This window comes from Peromyscus maniculatus, chromosome 21 (genome assembly GCF_049852395.1).
Source record: "Peromyscus maniculatus bairdii isolate BWxNUB_F1_BW_parent chromosome 21, HU_Pman_BW_mat_3.1, whole genome shotgun sequence".
Classification (NCBI taxonomy): Eukaryota; Metazoa; Chordata; class Mammalia; order Rodentia; family Cricetidae; genus Peromyscus; species Peromyscus maniculatus.
This window is the reverse complement of record NC_134872.1, coordinates 13,983,623-14,005,406: the sequence shown is the minus strand read 5'-3', so window position 1 is coordinate 14,005,406 and position 21,784 is coordinate 13,983,623. Positions and strand designations below refer to the sequence as shown.

At 50.7% G+C, this 21,784-nt stretch overlaps 1 protein-coding gene across 1 annotated transcript in view; it reads left to right on the top strand.

The window, feature by feature from the left end:
* The first annotated feature begins 6,209 nt into the window (after window positions 1-6,209).
* Window positions 6,210-21,784, top strand: part of Bcr (BCR activator of RhoGEF and GTPase) — a 128,607-nt gene continuing 113,032 nt past the window's right edge. Inside the window, exon 1 of the mRNA XM_042266565.2 lies at window positions 6,210-7,604. Coding sequence (XP_042122499.2) covers window positions 6,320-7,604 — 1,285 coding nt within the window. The 5' untranslated portion in view covers window positions 6,210-6,319. The remainder of the gene's footprint in view (window positions 7,605-21,784) is intronic.

Genomic DNA, 21,784 nt, shown 5'->3' with positions numbered 1-21,784 from the left:
TCACTTCCATGTCTCCCCACCCCCACCCTGACTGAATATGGAGAGAGTCCCTGCAGGCACCTCGGCATTTGCCTGTGGATTTCTAGCTAAGGCCCAGGCAGTCTGTGGGTCTGGGCCTGCAGCCTCAGATCAGCAACCTCTCACAGCCAAGGTCTAGTGGGTGATCATGTTCAAATACCTAGAGCTGTGCTCTCCCTGTCCTCTGAATCCTCCCCTGCTTCCCACTCACTCTTCTCCTGGAGACACCTCTGTCCTGTCTGCTATCCAGCAGATGAGAAGACTAAAAAGCCAGAACCCATCTGAGCCATTTCCTCCTCCACCCTACTTCGGCTTTGGTTCTGGTCCCAGTAGAACCAGGGCCCAGGACTCAATAGCCTTACCCTTCAGGCTCTCACACATTTGTTCCAGGCAAGTGTTTGGAGTGGCCTCTCACCCAAGGGTATGACTTAAAAAGGGATTTATTTGCATGGCACCTCACCCACCCGGCTCAGACTCGCCCACCAAGCCTTACCCAGCATAGCCTGTTCCCTTAGTCATGCAGTGGTGGTGATATTCAAGCTCCACAGTGATTGGAACTCATGTCATGCTTGCCTCTACCTTCCTGGTTCTGTTATGAGCCTCAGTGGCCTGTAGGAGGCCACAGGGATCCAGCCACAACACTATTGCCTAGGGGATAGAGATCACTCCCAGAAAAGCTTAATTTTCTAGAGGACCCCAGGATGCCTTAAGCCAGAACTATGGTCACCTAACACCTAGGTAGCTAAACATAGAAGTAGACAGGACTGGTTATATTCATACAGTTACACAACTCTCTCTGTCTCTGTCTCCATTTCTCCCTACCGTGTGTGTGTGTGTGTGTGTGTGTGTGTGTGTGTGTGTGTGTGTGTGTGTGTGTGTGTTTAAAACAGACTGACCCATTGTGTGATCTAGGCCAGCCTCAAACTAAAAATACCTCCTGTCTCTGCCTCTCGAGTGCTGGGATTTACAGACATGGAGCATACTAATTATTCAGGAGTTTCTAGAGCCCACTTTCTGAATTCTTCCAGTTACTAATCCCCCAACCCACCCAACATTCACTACGGATGTGACCCCCACAAACGTGCAGGCTGGGAACAAGAAATAGCTCTGTCCATACAGAGCTCTAGGCCCTGTTGACAAGGAATTCTAGGTGGAGGGTAGACCATGAAGAGAACGTGGCAACAGGGGAGGCTGGGAGTTTTCAGAAGAGTCACACAGCTTAGGTAGCCCCTCCTCACTTCATAAGAAGTGAGTCTGGATGGGCCCTGAGCTGGCTTTAGATACTGCCCTGAGACAGGGCCCCCCCAGAGGCTCCTGGGGCTCCTCTGCCATCTGTTGTGGCCTCACATGTCACTTCCCATATGTTAGGCCTTCCCCTGAGAGAGGCTGATGGGCAGACAGAAGTACAGCCATCACATCGCGCCTCCATCCAGGCAGGGCAGGTCTCCTCCCTGTAGTCCAGTGCATCAGTGGCATTCAGAGGCACCAGCTACCTGTCTGATCCTGTGCCCCAGTTGGATGCAGCTCCCTAGGCTGTTGGAAGGCTTTTCACTCCACCTTCCTAGCCCTAGCCTCCTGGGACACATAATAGGGGTTGGATCTGGGAGGCAAAGCAGACCTGAGGCTCCTTCCCTTACCAGGGGAGGCATCCCTGATCTATAATAGGTGCTCTGGGCCTCTGATGATGCAAAGTGGAAACCTAGACCACACTATTGGCCAATCCCCTCGCTAATAGGCTCCTTGCATCCTGCCCTTCTCCTGATGGAGGCTGCAGACGACAGTCAGGAGATCCCACTGGCGTGGCTTCAGAAGAGTCATCAATAATTGATCCTGCCGAAGGTGGATGGAGCTGCTGCTGCTCATGAAAGTCCTGCTCAGTCACTGGGAACCGGGGCCAGCAGCTCCAGAGAAGACCCACTGCCTACTTGGCAAGGCTACCCTACTGAGATTCCCGCTGCCTACTGTCGGCCAGGGATTTGTAAGCTTGGAGGAGGTCCACCGGCCGAGCCCTGTTCAGCACAGCATGAGCCAACAGGGCTGGAGAACTACTGTATTGATGTTGTTGCCCCTGTCTCCCTGAAGATGACAGATGATATGATGGATAGCAGATGGATAACATAGCCACCTCCCACTTAAAAGGGAGCTTTCCTCCTGCCTCCAACGGGGATGGAGAGGGGGGTGATGGTTGGGCAGAGAAGGAGTAAAAAAATAGGTCCAAGTTTTCTTTTTTTTCTTCATTGTACTGGAAGGCAGTGGTTCTCAACCTTCTTAATGCTGTGACCCTTTAATATAGTTCCTCATGTCATGGTGACTCCTCCCCGCATGTCGCGGTGACCCCTAACCACAAAATTGTTTTTGTTGCTGCTTCATAACTGTGATTTTGGTACTGTTATGAATCTTAATGTAAATATCTGAGATGTAGGATGCATTTTCATTGTTAGAGATTAGCTTAAAGGGATCGTGACCCACAGGCTGAAAATCACTGCTCTAGGGCTCCCCCCCCACCCCCCATACATACTACCAAGCCCTCTACCATTGAATTCAGCCCGTGTGCCTGCCTGAATTTAATCCCCAGCACCAAATAAACCAAGCCTGGTGGTGGCATACCTATTTGATAGCACACGGCAGTGGGCACCTGAAGTCTCACTTGGGCATCCCTGCCTATTCTTGCAGTCAGCATCTCTCTTTCAACCCCATGACCGGTCCTTCTCCCTTACTTCCCTAACCCACCGTGGAAGTCCTCTGAGCTCCACTTCTAGAATGGCCCTGTACTCTAACCCTTTCTTTTGGTCACCTTGCTTCCAACCCAGTCTAGACCAGCCACTTATACTGTGTGCCCAGCTGCCACAGACCTGTCCTCACCACCACACTGTCCAACCCTGCCACCAGAAACATCACGCAGACTTCCCTCCGCTTACTGCATGGACTGATGCAGCAGCTGTTGGAAGTACTGACATATAAATTCATTGAAGTTCAATCAAACATTCTGTTCTCTGATATCTCTGTTATCTGAGTGCCTGGGATGCATATGGAGGAGGCGGTAGGTACACAGATAGTAGAAAGTATGTTATGGTGGGAAGTTCTGGACCATGCAGGTTGAGACCCACGGGGTGCTGGCCCACCTATGATCTCACCTCCTGCTCCACACACCGACCTCATCTCCTAACTCAGTTGTTCCTCAAATAGCTACATCATCCCCAAAGCCTCCTCCTTCTCTGTCTGTTCTGCTGTAGCATTAGCCCAGTGCCCAGCTGTCACCTGTCCAGTCTGGCCTTTCCCCAGCTTGTGTCTCTCTCTGTCTCTCTCTTTCTTTTTCACATGTGCAGGCACATTCATGCGCTCGTGTGCACACACACACACACACACACACACACACACACACACACACACACACGTTTCCCTGAGATGTGCTTCTTCTGAGCCACACAATTATCCCAGTTTGGCCACTACTCACTGTCAGTCTGAATGCTTGCAGAGTTAAGATCTCATGGTCGCACACACTGGATGAGGAGACAGACTGTAGTATGCATGGACCCGATGTCTCCTCTCACTCTGTCTTCCTAGAGAAAGGCAGGTGATGAGAAAGCTCTATAGGAAAAGAAAGAGAGGAAGGGAGGGAGAGAGATGTGCTGTGCGGAAGAGGACCAGAAGCTTTGTGTTAGCGCTCCTTCAGGGAGGTCCTGAGGATGGAGGAAAATGCTTGGAGCAAGAAAGGGACATCTGACTGGGGAAGAAAGTCACTGTCTGGCTGTGTCCTTACACTCAGCAAGCCATTTGCTATGTCAAGAGACAGTCTGAAAAGCTGGATAAACAGCTTCTGAGTTTTAAAAGCAAATTTATTTATTTATAAAATATTAAAAGCTACCATGCTGGCGCATAAACATAGTCCCAGCTAGCTCAGGAGGCTGAAGTATGGGCCCTCATCTCAAAATAAATGAATGGTTGAGTAAATAAAAAAATATTTAAAGTAGAGGGAGCGTAGCTCAGTGGAAGAGTGGTTGCCTAGCATGCACAAGGTCCTGGGTTCAAAATCCCAGCACACCACCCACCAAAAACTCTACAAAAAATATTTAAAGTAGAGCTGAATTGGAGTCTGTGAACCAGTTAACCATACTGATGGGTGACATCATCCACCTCCACCAAAGTACTGCTTCCTGTCCCACACATTAACGGCTATATGGGCCCTAACGAGCCTATTGGAAACTGAAAGACCCAAATCAACAAGGGAAAAAGAATTTTGTCTCTTTTTCAGATGGCCAGGAAATAGGGTTCCAGAGGCCGGAGTTCTCATCTTGCCTGGCCCACTTATTGAACGACTCCCATCAGATCATTACAGGCGGCAGCTAGTATTGATTGTGACCCTGGGAGGTCACGGCTTCTTCTTTCTTTTTTTTTCTTTTGGTAGCGTTGGAGATTGATCCATGGGCTTGTCTTGCCAAATAAGACCTCTTAAGACTTCTACCACTGAGCCATGACCGCCCCCCCCCCCCCCCCCCCGCGAGGAGCAGGCTTTTTTACGCTCATTTTAAAGGGGAGTCTACTGAAGAGGAGAACATTGCTCACTATTGCGCTCCTGGGATGCTCGCCTCAAAGGCGGCAAAGTCAGGTCACCAGCAAAACAGTTTCTTCTTCAGCAATTGCGTTGTTTACTGCCTGCTGAGCCAGAGAAGAGTGAGGTGGGCGGGGAAGGAGGGAAACCAGAGATTCAAAAGGTCTGCAGAGGGCAGCAGCGAGCCGCACGGAGTTCTGAGCTGGGCTCCAAAGGCTCGCCAGCCTTGCCAGCGTTAACATAGACTGAACCCATGGGTGCCGAAAACAACGCTACAGATGAGGACGAAAGCGAGCTCCAGGGAGGGAAAGGGAATCACCGAGACCACACGGTCTAAGGCAGGGAGACCCTGCTCATCTAGCCGCGGCTCCTCGGCTCTCTTTCGCTAGAAAAGCGCGACGGTTTACAAACCAGGGAAATAACAGCTTGTGGAGGCAGGTGTTCTGGGTTTATCTCAATTCTCGGGAAACTGAGGCACGGAGAGGAAAAAGTGGTCAACTCAGGCTCTTCTTCAGTTGCCAAATCCTGTTTCATTTCACCTCACCCAGCAGGCTGGCCTGGATTTCATTTTGTATAGAGGAGATTCCCTACAGAGAGTCTATGTGCCTCAGATCCCTAAGCTTCCCTGGGAACCATCAAAGATTTCCTATCTTCCTCCCAGCTCCGAGGCTAAGAAAGAAGTTTGTGATCCCGTCAGATAAAGAAAGAGACCCTGAAAATCCTACATTGGCCTCTGGAGGTCAAAAGTCAGGAGGAGGACGCCTTGAATGAGCAGAGGGAGAGACATTCCTATCTATCACTCAGAGTAAGGAGTCCTGTGGCAACTGTGTGGCCATTGTTAAGCTTTATCATCCACCTCAGATCTCCAACACCAGAGGCTTGTTGGCTGGCGCACGGGCTGCTGGCATGGGTGACCCAGCCTGGCCCTGACTGTCTCAACTGAGTGTGACCTAGTTGATTTCTCTGTAGTCTGGACCCTGCTGGGTGCTATCAGCACCGAGGTTGGTAGGTGCTCTGGCAGCGCAGAAAAGAGGAACCAGATATTTCCGTTCTAGGTGTGAAGAACTAACCAGGTCCTCCCCGGTGGAGGGATCGCTGGGAATCACCCGGTGGTGGGGCATCCCTGTGTCCAGAGTGGGATTAGATCGGGTAGGCGCCGCCGTGCTGGTCTGTTTCAAGGACCCAATGCTCCGCCCGCGGCGCGGCCCCTTTAAGAGGCGCGCCCGCCCCCCGTCAGCCGCTCCACGGCCACCGCCCCCCGGTCCTCCCCTTCCTGCGGCGTTGAGTGCGGGCCGGGGCGGGAGTGCAGCGATAGCTGGCCGGGCTGATCGCAGCGCCTGCCAGGAAGGCTGCGGGGCAGCGGGGCTGCGGGCAGGGCGGCGCGGGAACCGGAGGCGAGGAGCGCTCGGGCTGCGAGCGTGAGCCCGCGGCGGCCCGGCTTGGCGGAGGACGGCTCCCGCCGCTGCGCGCGCCGCGGAGCCCCGCACACAATAGCGGCGTGCGCAACCCCGCGCCCTTCCCCCCCGTCCGCGCCCCCCCTCTCCCGCCGCCACCGCCGCCGCCGCCGCCGAGCCGTCCGCCTCACCTGCGGCCCCGGGGGGCGAGCATTGTTCGCCGCCACCGCCGCCGCCGCCGCCGCGGGGCCATGGGAGCCGCCGGGCGCCCCGGGTCGGGCCCGATGAGAATGCCGCGCCGCCGGTAAGGCGGGCTCCGGCGTGCAGCCCCGCGCGGCGCAGGTGAGCCGGCCGCGCCATGGTGGACTCCGTGGGCTTCGCCGAGGCGTGGAGGGCGCAGTTCCCGGACTCGGAGCCGCCGCGCATGGAGCTGCGCTCGGTGGGTGACATCGAGCAGGAGCTGGAGCGCTGCAAGGCCTCCATTAGGCGCTTGGAGCAGGAGGTGAACCAGGAACGCTTCCGCATGATCTACCTGCAGACGCTGCTGGCCAAGGAGAAGAAGAGCTACGACCGGCAGCGCTGGGGCTTCCGCCGCGCCGCGCAGCCCCCGGACGGTGCCGCCGAGCCGCGAGCGGCCGCCCCGCGCCAGCCGCCCGCGCCCGCCGATGGCGCAGAGCCGGCGCCCGTCGAGGAGTCCGAGGCGCGGCCGGACGGAGAGGGGTCGCCGGGTAAGGCACGGCCGGCGTCCGCCCGCAGGCCAGCGGCTGCTGCGCCGGCGGACCGGGACGACCGAGGGCCCCCCACTAGCGTGGCGGCGCTCAGATCCAACTTCGAGAAGATCCGCAAGGGACCTGCCCAGCCCGGCTCTGCCGACGCCGAGAAGCCCTTCTACGTGAACGTCGAGTTCCACCACGAGCGCGGCCTGGTGAAGGTCAACGACAAAGAGGTGTCCGACCGGATCAGTTCTCTAGGCAGCCAGGCCATGCAAATGGAGCGCAAGAAGTCCCAGCAGAGCACCGGGCAGGGGCCCGGGGAAGCGCCCAGACCCCATTATCGCGGGCGCTCCTCGGAGAGCAGCTGCGCCCTCGACGGTGACTACGAGGATGCAGAGTTGAACCCCCGCTTCCTGAAGGACAACCTAATCAATGCCAACGGCGGCAACAGGCCCCCTTGGCCGCCCCTGGAGTACCAACCCTACCAGAGCATCTACGTCGGAGGTATGATGGTGGAAGGGGAGGGCAAGGGCCCGCTCCTGCGAAGCCAGAGCACTTCCGAGCAGGAGAAGCGCCTCACCTGGCCCCGCAGATCCTACTCTCCCCGGAGTTTTGAGGACAGCGGAGGTGGCTACACCCCGGACTGCAGCTCCAATGAGAACCTCACCTCCAGCGAGGAGGACTTTTCCTCCGGCCAGTCCAGCCGCGTGTCCCCGAGCCCCACCACCTACCGTATGTTCCGGGACAAGAGCCGCTCGCCCTCGCAGAATTCGCAGCAGTCCTTCGACAGCAGCAGCCCCCCGACGCCACAGTGCCAGAAGCGGCACCGGCAGTGCCAGGTTGTGGTGTCTGAGGCGACCATCGTCGGTGTCCGCAAGACCGGGCAGATCTGGCCCAGTGATGGGGACAGCACCTTCCAGGGGGATGCAGGTGAGTGAGTGAGTGCCTGTGTGGGCTGCTTAGACCTGCTCCGGACTCTTTAAGCAGTAGATTGGCATGGGGGGAATGGGTACTTTTTGGCGTGATATTCAAGTGTTTTTGTGTTTCTTTGGCCCTGCGCCCGAACTAACTCCACCTCCTTCCTCCTGAAGGCAAATAGGATGGGGGTGGGGGGAATATGGGGGGGGGGGATGGCTGTTGGCTTACCCTCTAGCTCTAGAGCAGGTGGGGTTTGCAGAAGTACTGGGGGAGAGTGTCCTATGCTCTGTTCATGCTGCACAAAAAAAGTCAGAGCCATCTCTGCCACCTAGATCAGCTTCTTTAAGTGGGGGTGTGATCTGTGCTTGGCTATTCCCTGCCACCTGGTTGTTCTGGTCTTGGAGCGGTTATATGACACGTTTAGGGGAACCCAAGATGTGCAAGCTGCCTCGAGGTCTTAGCTGTGTCGGATCCACTCGTTAGCCGGTGAGAGCAGATGGAGATAAGAGCTAGAGGTGGGTGAGGTGAGTTCTGGCGCAGCGGGCCCCTGGAAATCAATAGGTTGGAGATTGTATATGGGGCCAGTCCCACACCATCCTGATCGGCTTGGCTCTGATATGCCTCGCCCACTATTACTCACCTATAGACTCCTCCTCCCCCTCCACCCACCGCCGCTGGATTTTGTCTGTCTGTCTTTCTCTTTTGCTGTCCTGGGGCTCAAACCCGCTGCCTTTCACCTTTGAGGCCTGCTACACCGCTAGGTCTAAACCTACACCATGAGGTCAGAGCTGCATCTCCAGACCCCACCTTCTTTTCTGGGCCTCCAGGGTGCCCTTGCCTCCTCGTTTTCCCAAGGATGGGCCCTCAACAGGTTCTTGTTGTGTGGGGGGAGAGGCAAATGCATGGTCTGACTCCAGCACTAAAATGAAACAGTGACTTCTTTGCTGCACACAGGTACCGTTGGATAGGTGGGGTCATGGGACTAGATTTTGAGATCTAGGCAGAACTTTCAGTTGGAGTAAGGTGGGAGGGGTGCTGGCAGGCGTGGGATTTGGGGGTGTACAGCTGTCAGGAATCTCTTGGAGTTCTTGCCTGTGTCGGGCTGATCTGGTCTGCTGCTTCGCTGAGGTTTTTTTTTTTCCCCCTGATGATGGAGTTGCATGTGCTTCATTTGTCAGAATCCGCTTGAAAAAGTGAGGCTATTTTTGGCTGTATTAAGCTGCCTTTTTAAGCCCAGCACTCTGTCCTGGTTAGGTGCCTCCAGTCGCTGCTCTTCCGTGGGCATCTGGGCTGAGGGCAGTGTGTAGCTGGACCTGTCTGCCTGTACCCTGGTTCAGCCACATTCCTTGTCCCTAGTGGAGGGATGAGAAGCTCTAGGAGTCCGAAGTTTGCTTTGCAGGCATGTCGGCGAGCTCCTTCCAGGTCTGGAGGCGTGCCCAGGGATCACTGGGCACCGGCCATGTCCAGCCAGCTGTGTGCGAGTTGCACTTGCTTGAGCTGGCCTTCAGTGCTGTGGTGATTGGCGATGTTAGGAATCAAGACGAGCGTGAAAGGCTTCCATGGAGACCTGCACTCTGGTACTCTCTTGCTGGCAGGGAACTCTTGAGTTTCCAGGAAGTTGAGCCTAGACTTTCCTATACCTACCGTAGAAATGGCCATGTTGCCCACCACATAATCAGACCCAAGTGCAAGAGTAGGTCACAGTAGGAACGAGAAGGAGGTGGGGCCCAAGAGACATGCAGGTTAGTTTTCTCAGGAAGTGGCTTAGAAGTTAATTTCATATTGTAGAACTTTTTGAATCTTTCTTTGACTATCCTGAAGCCCCACATTCTCTCTTATTTTTCCCTAAAACATTCTTTTGTGCCTTTTTGAGATAGGTGAACTCCTGTCTAGTTTAAAACTTGCTGTGTAGACCACTGCTGGCCTTTAGTTTGCAGTTACTGCCTCCTGAATGCTGGGATTACAGGCATGTGCCACTGTACCCATCTGCCTCAGACTTCTTTCTTTCCTTTTCTTTTTTGAGCCAGGGTCTTAAAACTTAACTATGCTGCCCTAGCTGTGCTGGAACTGGCCTTGTAGACCAGGCTAGCCTCTTAGTCACAAAGATCCACCTGTCTCCTCCTCCCAAGTACTGGGATTAAAAGCTTGTTCCAAGCCAGGCAGGTCTCTGTGAGTTCGAGGCCAGCCTGGTCTACACAGCCAGATCCAGGACAGGCACCAAAACTACACTGTCTCCCAAAAAACCAAAAAAAGAAGAAAAGAAAAACGTGCTCCAACATGGAAAGTGTCCTCAGACATTTTTAACAATTAAGATCGAACAGCATAATCTAAAAGAGTTGAGATGTGGCTTACTAGTGGTGTGAACTCTGGGTTCAATTTCCAATACCACAGTGAACCATCCAATAATAAACTGGAGTGCTCGAAGCAAGATTTACTTTTATTATTTCTTAGACCACTTTTTAAATAGTTAAAGTTATCAGAGCACTTTGAGGTGTACGGCAAAAATGAATGGGAAGCGTACAGACCTTCCCATTACCCCATGCCACCACACCTATTTCCCCTGATAGCAACATCCCCCACTAAATGGGTACGTTTGTGACAGCTCATAAACCAACATAGACACATCATTATCACTTGCAGCGCGAAGTTTATGTTAGGACTCTCTCTTAGTGTTGTGTACTGCGTGAGTTTAGTTCTTTTTGGCTTTAACATGCCCAGCTGTTGTAGCCCAGAGAACTGTGCTGAACACTCTTCTCTGTCCTCTATGGGAGGGCTCACTGCTCAGCCATCTGTCTCTGTCGGGGCTACTTACTGATGTTCATTAGGTGGCTGTGGGGCCTACTGGCCTAAAAGGAACAATAAGGAAAATGACAGTGTGTGTATATGTGGGGGCAGGGGAGGTCACCTTAATGTTCTGTCATGGCAGGCACAGTGGCCCAGCTCTTGTAATTTTAGAGTCCCTTCAGATGAGTTGCGAGGGACATTAAGGGAAAGAGCTGAAACCATCACACAGTACTCTGTGCTGGGCACCTTGACAAGGTGCTTCATGCAAGATCCCTCATGAGCTCGTCCGTCACCTGGTGGTGGGCTGTCCATCTACATAAGGATGCAACCAAGACGGAGTAAAGTTGAAGTCCTTGGGTGTGTGAATACAGAGCTCCAGGCCTTCTGGTCATGGTACCGTGTTCTGCTTCTTCCTGGTGCCTAGTACCAGGAAGTACCTGAAAATCATTTAACTGTGTGTGTTTTGGATCCTGGTGCATCCACACCTGTGAAGGTGAAAACAGACGGCCGTGGGCCCTTCTGTATGTAAAATCCTTCCCTTGGTCCTGTGTAGGCCACAGAGAAGGAAAAGATGTGGTCTTTGCCATCTGGAAGCTTAGAAGTTAAGAGGGGAGGGGATGCATGTATCCGTGTTTAGACAGATATGAGATCAGGGACGTTCACAACTTTCTTGGTTTATTAGCATGAGCCCAGCAGCCAAAGATGTGGCGAGCTATCTGTTCAAGAGTGGCAACAAAACACTGGTGTCCCAAGCCCCCCTTCTGTGACTCTGGAGTTTATATGTGTTTGGGAGGGGACAGTATTGAGACAGGGTCTTACTAAATAGCCTAGGCTGGCTTTGAACTCCTGATCCCTCTCCCTTTACCTCTCTAGTGCTGGAATTATAGATTTATTTTTAAACTAAAAAATAGGATATAATATAAAATCTGCCATTTCATCGAAGGAGGTTGAGGTAGGATTGGGAGTTTGAGGCCAACCTGAGTTACATAGAGCTTATCTCAAAAAAAAAAAATTTTTTTTTAAATTTTATTTTTAAAGAAGTAGAAAGAGAAAGCATTTATCAAGGGGAAAGAGATGCCAAGAATGGAAGGAGCTAGTGAGCCAAGGGAAGAGCGTGTGCTCAGAGCAGGAGTCTTTGTTAGTTTGAGACAGGGTCTCACTGTGTAGCCCTGGCTGGCTGCAGACGATCAGTGAAGAGCAAGCTGGCCTCAGACTCGGAGCTCGGCCTGCTTTTGGCCCCCAGGTGCTGGATTAAGAGGCGCACACACCAGCAGAGGTTTTCTAAAGCGACTAAACACAAAATACTTCTTTCTTAGCCTGTTCTCACCGTTTTTTTAGGCATGCAGTTCCGTGACGCCGAGTGCGTTCATATTGTGCACCCGTCACTTTCACAGAAATCCTGTCCCTGTTAGACGGCACACTCTGCTCCCAGCACCCGACAACAGCACTTTCCTTTCTGTTGCTGTGAAGTTGAAGGTTCTAGGTGACTCGCATTGGGTACAATCACAATTTGTGTTTTCATGACTGGCTTATTTCTCTTAAGTGCCATATTCTTGGTGTTTACCCACCTTATAGCAGGGACTCAAGTTTTTTTTTTTTTTTAAGGTCTTACCATGTTGCCCAGGCTAGCCCTAAACTCCTGAGCTCAGGCTGTCATTTTTTCCCTCAGCCTCCCAAATAGCTGGTACTGTTGATGTACCACATCATGCAAAGCCCTTCCTCCTTTAGATGTGGAGGATATGGGATTCAAACTCTACCCCTGCGCTCTGTAAGCTGTTGTAGGTGTAGCCCGGGTTTTTTGGTCTTTTTTTTTTTCTGAGGTTTTTAGCGCAGGGCTTTTCATGCTGAGTCCATGCTTTCCTGCCACGTTGCTTCTAGCCTGAACTGAGATTCTTGTGTTTCAATGCGGCTCTCCGTGGGTCTTGTTAGTTGAGCATGCTCATTTACTCTTTGGATTTCTGTGTTGGTGCCAGAGTGACCGACCTCTGTGTTGTCTTTCTCTTGGGTGACTGACTGGAAGATAACTAACTGGTGTGAGTAGGTGACTGTGGACCATCAGTTTTCTTCACCTGAGCCTTTGGATGGCTCAGTCATGACCTCTTTAGACCAGAGCCCATGGCTGCCTCTGACTTGAGTGCAGGCTTCTCCTGAGCAGAGCTAGATGGGGAGGGTGATCTAACAGGTAAATGGTCGGTGTAACATTTTATAATCACTGTCAGGCTCTGGCAGACTGAGGTGTTCAGGAAACAGAATGAAGTATTCTGAGATTTTCATTAAAAGAGCCAAGAGGGCTGTTACGTTGAGACCCAGGACCAAGCCTGCCCTGTGATTCTCGTTCGGCTAATTTGTTGCTTTTGGCTTTAGGACACATGTCTCCTCCTGGGTGGAGTCCTGTGACTGGGGAGGTCTGTGTGGGTACTGTTGCCTCCTCCGCCAGGACAAGTCCAGGTAGCCAGTGTGCTGACCCTCCTTGGGGATCAAGCCGTGTTAGGAGGCCCAGGCTGTAGCTTCCTCCTGTGGCTTGAGAGGGTTATGTGCAGAGTGAAGTAACAGGTCCCTGGGAAGTGTTCTCACATCGTTAAGTAACAGGTCCGAGCTTCAGCTAAGGCCCATGGTTTTTGTATCAAGGCTTGGGGTGATGGTGTGCTAATTATAAACCCGTGGGAGGTCTGTCATCCTGGCTTGAGACACAACCGCTTGGCTTCGAGGAAGTTTTTCTTTGAAAAGTTTAATTGAAATACGTTATTGTAGCATGCTTACTGTTTTTAAAATAATACGTAACGACACGTACATAAAATGTACATAACGAAATGTGGGGTTTCAATCTTTGAGACTTTGTCAGACATCAAGACCAAGGACATTGTGTCACTGCACCGAGCACTGTCACCAAGCAGATCCCTGCTCTGTCCAGTGACATCATCATCACTCGATGAGTCTACAATTCTCTTTTGGGGGGTGGGGTGGAGGTCTGGGACTGACGCAGGGCCTTGCCAAGCACAGGCTCTACCTCTAGCCAGACCTCCAGTCCTGTCTCTTCAACTGTTCCGTTTTCTAAACAGAAACTGCATCCATCTAAATAATCCCTTATTCTCCTTACCTCCAGTTCCTGGAGCCAGGAGTCTACCCTTTGTCCCGGGGGACTTACTTATCCTAGTTATCTTATGTAAATGGAATCCTAGACTCTTTGTCCAGTATCTGGAGTACTTAAGTATGGCTTTAAAGTTCCCTGGGGCGGTATTCTCACCCTTAACTCCCCAGCCACTGGTCCTTAACGGACGGGTTTTCTTTAGGAAAACACCTGTTAGTGGTGGTGTCCTCCTGCTTCCCTGGCTTTCACACCCACGGTCTTAAAGTGGCCCAGTGTATTAGTCAGCCAACGCTATTACATAACAAAACACCCCAGGCTGGGGTTAGACCAAACAACTAAAATGTGTTTTCTCCCACTGCTGGAGGCCCAACGTGAATAAGGAGTTGAAAGACTTCCCTCTGAGGCCTGTCTCCTCCGTGTGCAGTAACCTTCTCTTAAATGCCTTTCACATGGTATTTCCTTCCTGGCAACTGTGAATATCCAAATTTCTCCTCCTTAGAAAGACATCAGTCAGCTGGGATGAGGACCACTGAAATGACCCCATAGTTTCTTATTATTTTTTTTAATGTTTTTGAGATTAAAATATAATTACATCCTCCTCCCCCTCCCCTTCCTCCCTCCAAACCCTCCCGTATGCCCCCTACCCTGCTCTCTTTCAAATGCATAGCCTCTTTTTCTTTAGTTGGGGTGTGTGTGTGTGTGTGTGTGTGTGTGTGTGTGTGTGTGTGTGTGTGTGTGTTCCTACATACATACAGCCTGCTAAGTTTATATGATGTTATGTATATGTATGTTTCCAGGGCTGACCAGTTGGTATGGGAAAATCAGTTGGTGTGCTCGTCCCTGGAGAAGACTATTTCTCTTGCTCTCAGCATTCTTTAGTTGACTGTAGTTCTTTATCTAGGGTCCAAGCCCCTGGGCTCCCGATCTCCCCTCCCCCAACCATGTTAGCATGTCCATTATTGTTGTTGTCTTTGCTTAGCTCATGTTTAGGCAGCCATGTTGCTGAGACTTTATGGGTGTTGTAGCTTCTGACCTTCTAGAAGACACAGTCTCACAAACTCCCTGACCCTCTGGCTCTTAGAATCTTTCCACCTCCTCTTCTGCAATGTTCCCTGAACCTTAGATGTAGGAACTGTATTGCAGATGTATTGAATGGGACTGAGCCCATGACTCTGTTTTGATTGGTTATGGTTTTCTGTCTGATGGAAAAAGAACTTTCTTTGGTGAAAGGTGAGGAGTAGACGCTGGAGAGGATCAATTTACTAATTTCTTAAAAGTCATAGTCTGAGGAACTGAGGTCACACAAAATGTGTGAGGTGCAGGGTTGAAATCTGCTAAGGAAAGACTTTGCCGTGGCCAAGAGGTCAATGGTGCTCAGACTGGTTTTCAGGAGCTGTGTTATAGGACAGATCTGAGCAAAAGCACACAGGCCTGGGGTTAGCTCCGTGGGTAGGGTGCTCACCTGGCATGCAGGGTGCTCACCTGGCATGCAGGAGGCCATGGGTTCAGTCTCCAGGTCCTCAAAAGTCATGCCTGTGATGTCAGAACTCTGGAAGTAGAGGCAGGAGGGTTAGGATTTCAAGATCATCTTTGACTACCTACCAAGTTCAGCTTGTCTCCAAGAAGAAAAGAAAAATTAAAGTAAAAAAAAAAAGCTTTGTGTAGCATTAGGCAGTGGATGGTGTGAGTCATCACGGAGCCAAGGCACCAGGAGAGCCACAAGCTAATGCTTTAGGAGCCATTGCATTTCTGTTCAGTTAGTAAGTTGGTGACTGGATCGGGGCATTGCTGAGGTCCTGTCTGTTCATCTATAGTTTTCATTTTCCTCTCTCTTTCTCCTTCTTTCCTTTCTTCCTTTTTTTCTTTCTTTCCTTTCTTCCTTCTTTTCTTTCTTTCTTTCTTTCTTTCTTTCTTTCTTTCTTTCTTTTTTTTGCGATAGGGTCTTACTGTATAGCCTAAGCTGGCCAGTGCTTTACCACTGATCTTTATCCATCCCTAAAATTCCTCTTCTTCTTTATTTTTAGAAACAGTAACTTTATTATAACCTTTCACACTTCCGAGGACCCAGTGAGCCCCGTGGATCCCCCTGCCTCTGCCTCCTCGGCACTGGGATGACAAGCATGTGTCACTACACTCGCTCTTCGATGTGGGTGCTGGGGGATGGACCGAGGTCCTCATACTTGCAAAGCAAGTACCTGATTGGCTGAACCATCTTCCCAGTCCCCCGACATTACTATTAACATAGCCCTTCCCATACTGCTCTGTCTATCCCGATGGATACTTTTTCCGCTCTTCCCTGTTCAGTAACTCGAGGGTACTTATTGAACGTCAGGTGCATGCCTGGCAGTTGTCTTCTGAGAAATGCTCCTGCTTTTCTTCATGAATCTGGTGAAAGACTTTCTACCTTCGTGGGCTTATCCTTTCAAAACCAACCAACAAAGAGCAAAACCTTCTTAACGTCAAAGCGTTTCTCTACGCGAGCCTTTCTTTAACCCTGTGTGAGCCCTTATTTCTTATTAATCCTGAGTCTGTCTGACTTCCTTCTTCAGGGAGACAAGAGCCTTGAGACGAAGGCCGAGTGAGTCCTACTTCTCTGTCCTATAGGATTTGCCATCCCTTGGACCCTCGAGAAGAGTTTGGGAGGGGAGGGGAGAGAAGTGTCAGAGACGCCATGAGCATGACAAAAATGAACGGAGGCGCCATCTTTTTTTAAGTTTAATTTTAAGTGTGTTTTGTCTTTATGTATATATGCATACCACATATGTGCCTGGTGCCTGCAGAGATTAGAAAAAGGTGTCAGGTCCCCTGTAACCGGAGTTACGGATTATTGTGAGCTACCCTGTACATGATGGGACTTGAACCTGAGTTCTCTGGACGAACAGCAAGCGCCTTTAACCACTGAGCCATCTCTCGAGCCATGAGGCTCCATCTTTAAGGTTTTACTTTGCTTAGACCTGTCTATGTTCTAGCCAAACCCACTTAATCCCATCTAATAAAATAAATAGCAGTGGCTTTTCTGGGGCCTGATGATACAGGTTCCTTCAGGAATGAAACTGGTTAGCTCTGCAGACAATCTGGCCAGTTACGTTTTCTTCTTTGCGGACCTCCCCTGCTCAGCTGTAGAGAACACTGTGAGCCCTGCAAATCCAGTGTCTTGGATTCTGACTCGTAATTACTGCTGTGACCTGAGAGTTTATGGTCCCCAATGGAAGAGTAGCTAATGAGTTCATAAAGGCGCCTGCCTAGGCTGGAGTTGGAAGACTGAGATGTGGTTTGTGTAGTCAGTGTGATTTCTTTGGAGGCAGTTTCATGGGCCCCTGGAACATTCTTGTGAAGTGGCTGTAGCGAGATCATTATCGTAATTACATGCTGTCCACTGGTCGGGTCTGAGGGTGAGTGAGACATTCACAGACGCCTAGAATATAACCTGGCTAAGGTCAAGGCATTTGTGAAGGAGCTGAGTCACATGACACAAGGTGACTCCCGGGATGTAAGGCACCTTGATTAGTTGTCTGACCAGAGACAGGCCTTCCCTGCCAGTCTTTTTAGTTTGGTAGGAAAACAGTGGTTGGTGTAGACCTATTGCTACCATGGAAACATCTGGTTGCAGCTTTCAGGAAGACTTGAAGGCATCAGCCCCTTAAAGACATGTTCCTCTTCTCTTATTTTACAAGGTTACAGGAAAGAGATTCCTTCCTTCCTTCCTTTCCCCTTCCTTCTCTTTCCCCTCTTCTTTTCTCTTTTGACACACAGGGCATCAGACTCAGAACCCCAGTATACTGAGCAATTGCTGTATACTGAGGTACTTCCCGGCCCATTCTGATTCCAACGCGATGAATGGTATTTGATGACAAGGATGAGACCCTTCTGAATGAGATTAGTGCCCTTAAAAAAAAGGTCCCAGAGAACTCTCTTACACCTCCTGTAATAGGAAGATGGAGCAAGAAGCTGTCATCTGGAACTATAAATAGACTCATAGTAGACATGGTTTCCAGTGGACTTCCGGTGTCCAAAATGGTGAGAAATAATTTTTGATTGTCTACAAATAAGCCCTTTAGTGGATGATACTATTATGGAAATCTGACTGGACTATCATTTGTCCTGCTTTGTAACTCCTGAATGAAAGCCAGACATATCATTTGGGGGTCAGGCCTCAAACCTACCAGATCAGAGGACTAAGGCCTTTTACCAGCATCCGCTATGCCCAGCACAGAAGGAGCCACCTGGGATGGGTGGCCTTTGTCTCTGGTGAGACTCGTAGATGGGGCGGTCTTCTTGTGGTGTTCCTGAACCACTTGGCCTGTGACTTCAGGGGGCCTTGTAAGCTGGGGTTTGGTAAAAATCAAGGACTCCACCCCTGCCCCCCAGCAACCATGTCTGCCAGTTTGTAGAGGGAATGCTTAGAGCCACTTAAAAAAGATGATTGTGATGTTTTTATTCATATTTTATTTATGTAAATGAAAGTGTGTGTGTGAGCTTTGAAAGTGAGCTTTGCAGAGTCATTCTTTCTTGCTGCCTTGTAGGATGAAAATCCAGGGATCGGGGCTGGAGAGATGGCCCAGTGATTAAGAGCACTGACCGACTGCTCTTCCAGAGGACCGGGGTTCATTTCCCAGCACCCACATGGCAGCTAACAACTGCCTGTAATTCCAATTCCAGGGGACCAGACACCCATGGCAAAACACCGATACACATAAAAATATAAAAATAAAAATTAAGAACAATTTAAAAAAAGAATCCAAAGATCAAACTCAGATCAAGTGTCATAATTAGTTTCAGCTGTCAGCTTAACACAAGCCTAGAGTCACTGGGGGATAGGAACCCCTTCAGCTGAAGAATTGCCGCCATCAGATGGCCAGTGGTCTTATCTGTGAGGCATGTTCTCCACTGCTGTTTGCTGTAAGAGGGCCCAGCACACTGTGAGCACTGCCATCCCTAGGCTGGTGAGCCTGAGTTATAGGAATAAGAATGCTAGCTGAACAAGCCAGAGAACAAGCTGGTGAGCAGCTCTCCTGCGTGATTTCTGCTTCAGGCTCCTACCTAGAGTTCCTTACTTAAGGGTGGGCCGAGATGTATAAGATGAAGTGAACTTGGTTCCCTAAGTTGTTTTTGGTCGTGGTGTTTATCACGGTAACAGGAATCAAACCAGAACATCGGGTCTGCATGTAAAGCACCTCTGCCTAACAGAACCATCTTCCAGCCCAATTGTGAGGCTCCTAGAAAGGAAGCTAATGCTGTAATAGCTATAGGCTATCTTATTCCAGCAAGCCACAAGGGGACTGGGAGAAGCTAGGTCGCTAATACTTGGGTGTAGCCAGGTATGAGCTATATGGGGTACCACTGTAGACTGTAGCCGATATTCAGAGGCAGCCTGAATTTTCTGTGGTCTCTGGAGTTTCAGCACCCAGGAGCCAGACAGACCTGGGGGAAGAGTGGTGTGATGTTCGCGTAGAGACCTGGGAACACGTGGACTGGCTGAGCCCCTGGGAGGACAATTTAGGGCCTTTGAGTTCTAGTCCTATACGGTTGCCACCATCCCCTGGCCTCCAGCCCTGCCTGGCTTTCACTTCTTGGGAGACTGGCGTCACTGGACCTTCAGCAAATCTGGAGGCTTTGTTTTCTTGTGGTTTCATTGTTGTTTGTTTGTTTGTTTGTTTGTTTTTCTCCCCACCCTTCCAGAAGCCTTCTGCTTCGAAACCTAAAAAGCCAGAGAAGCATCCTGTTTGGTGCTTAGGATGAGGATGGATGGGCAGCACATGAGTTTGTCTTGTCTTCATCCGGTCTTCCATTCCCCTCGTCCTCTGTGGGCACAGCTCTGCTCTCGGCTGGGTGTGGCTTTGTTCTGGTCCCCCCTGCCCCTGCCAAGCAGCTTCATTGAGATATAATTTACTCATTGAAAGGATGAAAGGGTGTAGTTCGGAGATTTGGGAGGTAACCACAGTTATGATCTAATTTGGGGACAACTTTGATTACCCCCAAAGGAAATGTTAAGCTGTCACCCCAGTGTCTGGCAGCCTCCCAGCTTCCGGGATGTGTACCACCGCACCTGGCTCTGACCTTTCTGTCCGTGGAGACTGGCTTTTGGTGGACCGTTGTTGAGCAGAATCATAGCACAAGTGGCCTTTTTATGTCTAGCTCCTTTTACTTAGGCGACTGTTTTCAAGGTGCGTCATGTTCTGACATGATCAGAACTGCATTCTCTCAATGTGGTCCATTAAGATTCCAGAGAATATTATTTTGTGAACAGGTCGTCAGGCCCGCCCTCCCTCCCTGGCGCCCAGCTATGCGGTTAGAGCCCTTGAGGTGCCCAGCTATGCGGTAGAGGCCTTGAGGTGCTTACTTTGGTTCACAGGGAGACCTAATCAGTTATGTTTGGGGCCCTTGTGTCCCAAGAGGGCTGTGGATAGAAGCTGTGGTAGGAGAGAGGTGGAGGCGCCTCTCACTCATGGTTTTGGGAAGAGGCCCTGGGGCACGGGTTGCTAAACCTCATGGTGACTTGAGTTTGCATCAGGGAAGGTGCCCAGAGTGGTTGGTGTTTTTTTTTTTTTTTTTTTTTTATCCACTCCTCACTCTTTTCTCCTCTTGCCTCCCTCCCTCCCCTAATCCCATCCCTTCCTGTGTTTAATGGTGGAACCCAGAGCTAGACCAGCGCTCACCCACTAAGCTCTGCTCCTGGTTCTAGCCGTAGTCCCCTTGAACTGTAGTGAAGTGTATGTGACATTCTCGCTTTCGTGTACACGGCTCCGTTGCATCCAGTGAGGTATAACAGAGCTGGATGTGTTGTTACCCAGTCCATGTCTGTTTCTCTCAGTTCTAGGCTGGTGGGTCCAGGTCACAGGACCAGCACAGTCTTGGTAAAGAGCCCCTGCTTGGGGCTGATGAGATGGCTCAGTGGATACAGTGCTTGCTGTGTGAGCCTGGTGGCCTGTGTTTGATCCCTAGAACCCATGTAAAGGGGGAAGGAAAGAACGGACCCTACACAGCCATTCTCTGACCTCCACATTCGTGCCGTGGTGCATACCCCTCCCCAACATCCTGTACAATAAGAACGTAAGGATTTCCTTAGAACCTGCCTGGTCGATATCTGGTGGCCTTCCCCTGTGACCTCATGTGACAGAGAGTGAAAATGTGTCTCTAGCCTCTCTTCGTACAAGGGTACTAATCCTGCACCTGATAAAGACCTCACCTCCTAACACCATCTCATTGGAGGTGAGGAGCCTAACAATATGGATTTGGGGGGAGACACGGGCTAAAACAAATACATTACACTATTGTGGCCGTCACCACCATCCATCCTTAGAACTCTTGTGTACTCCCACACTGAAACACTCCTCTCTTTAGACAATAGCTCCCAGCCTTCCTCCAGGGCATGGCAGGCACCATTCCACTTTTGTCCTTGTGAGCTTGATGTCTAAGTTCATCTTGGAAGGGCCGTCATACAGTTTGGCCTTTTGTGTCTGGCATATCATGTTGCACCTTGTGATCTCAGCATTTTTCTCTGTAGCCTTTTCTTGCCCAGGTAGGGACTGGGCAGAAAGCTTTGCAGAGGCTGGGACGAGTGAAAAGGGTGGACGCTGCTTTGTGTTAACATCTGCATCTTGCAGGAACCCCTCCAGGGATTCAGGTGGTGGGCCAGGGACCCCATATGAGTTTTATAAAGTTTTAGGGCAAAGGACTTGAGCCCTTTTCCCATCACTACAACAGTATACCCAACACAGGCTACTCACTTACGTAGTTAAGGGAGGTTCTTTCTGGTTCATGTTTCTTGGAGGCTCAGGTCTAGGATTGGCTGTCCCCAGGGGTTTGGACTTCTGGTGAAGGTGATGTGTCATGGCAAAGACTTGAATCATGCCTGGGCAATCTTAACCACGTTCCAAATGAGAATGTGGAAATCTCATGTCCTGCCTCAGGAATTGAGAGAAAGAGAGGTTCTGGTCCCACAGTCTACTTCCAAGACATTTCCTAGACAATCTAAGGACTTCTAACCAGGCCCCACCTTTCAGAGGTCTCAGCATTTCCAAATACTGCCACTCCAGAACCTTGAGGAGGGTGTTTTACCCATATTTCGAGCATAGTGGGGCTCCACACTATGCTCCCAGCTCGTGTGGACTGGAGTGCTCCCCAGGGGTTGTATAGGGAAAGCTCATGGCGCCCATGTGCACTGTCCGGTCTGCTCTGACCAGCTCACTTGGTCAGCACGTTCAAAGCACTGTTCATTTTTGGCCAAATAGTAGACATCGGCGTGGAGAACAGCTCACCTTTATATCTGTCCTTGAGGAACCCGAGTAAAAGGTGCCTTCACTTGTGTCTATTACCTGAA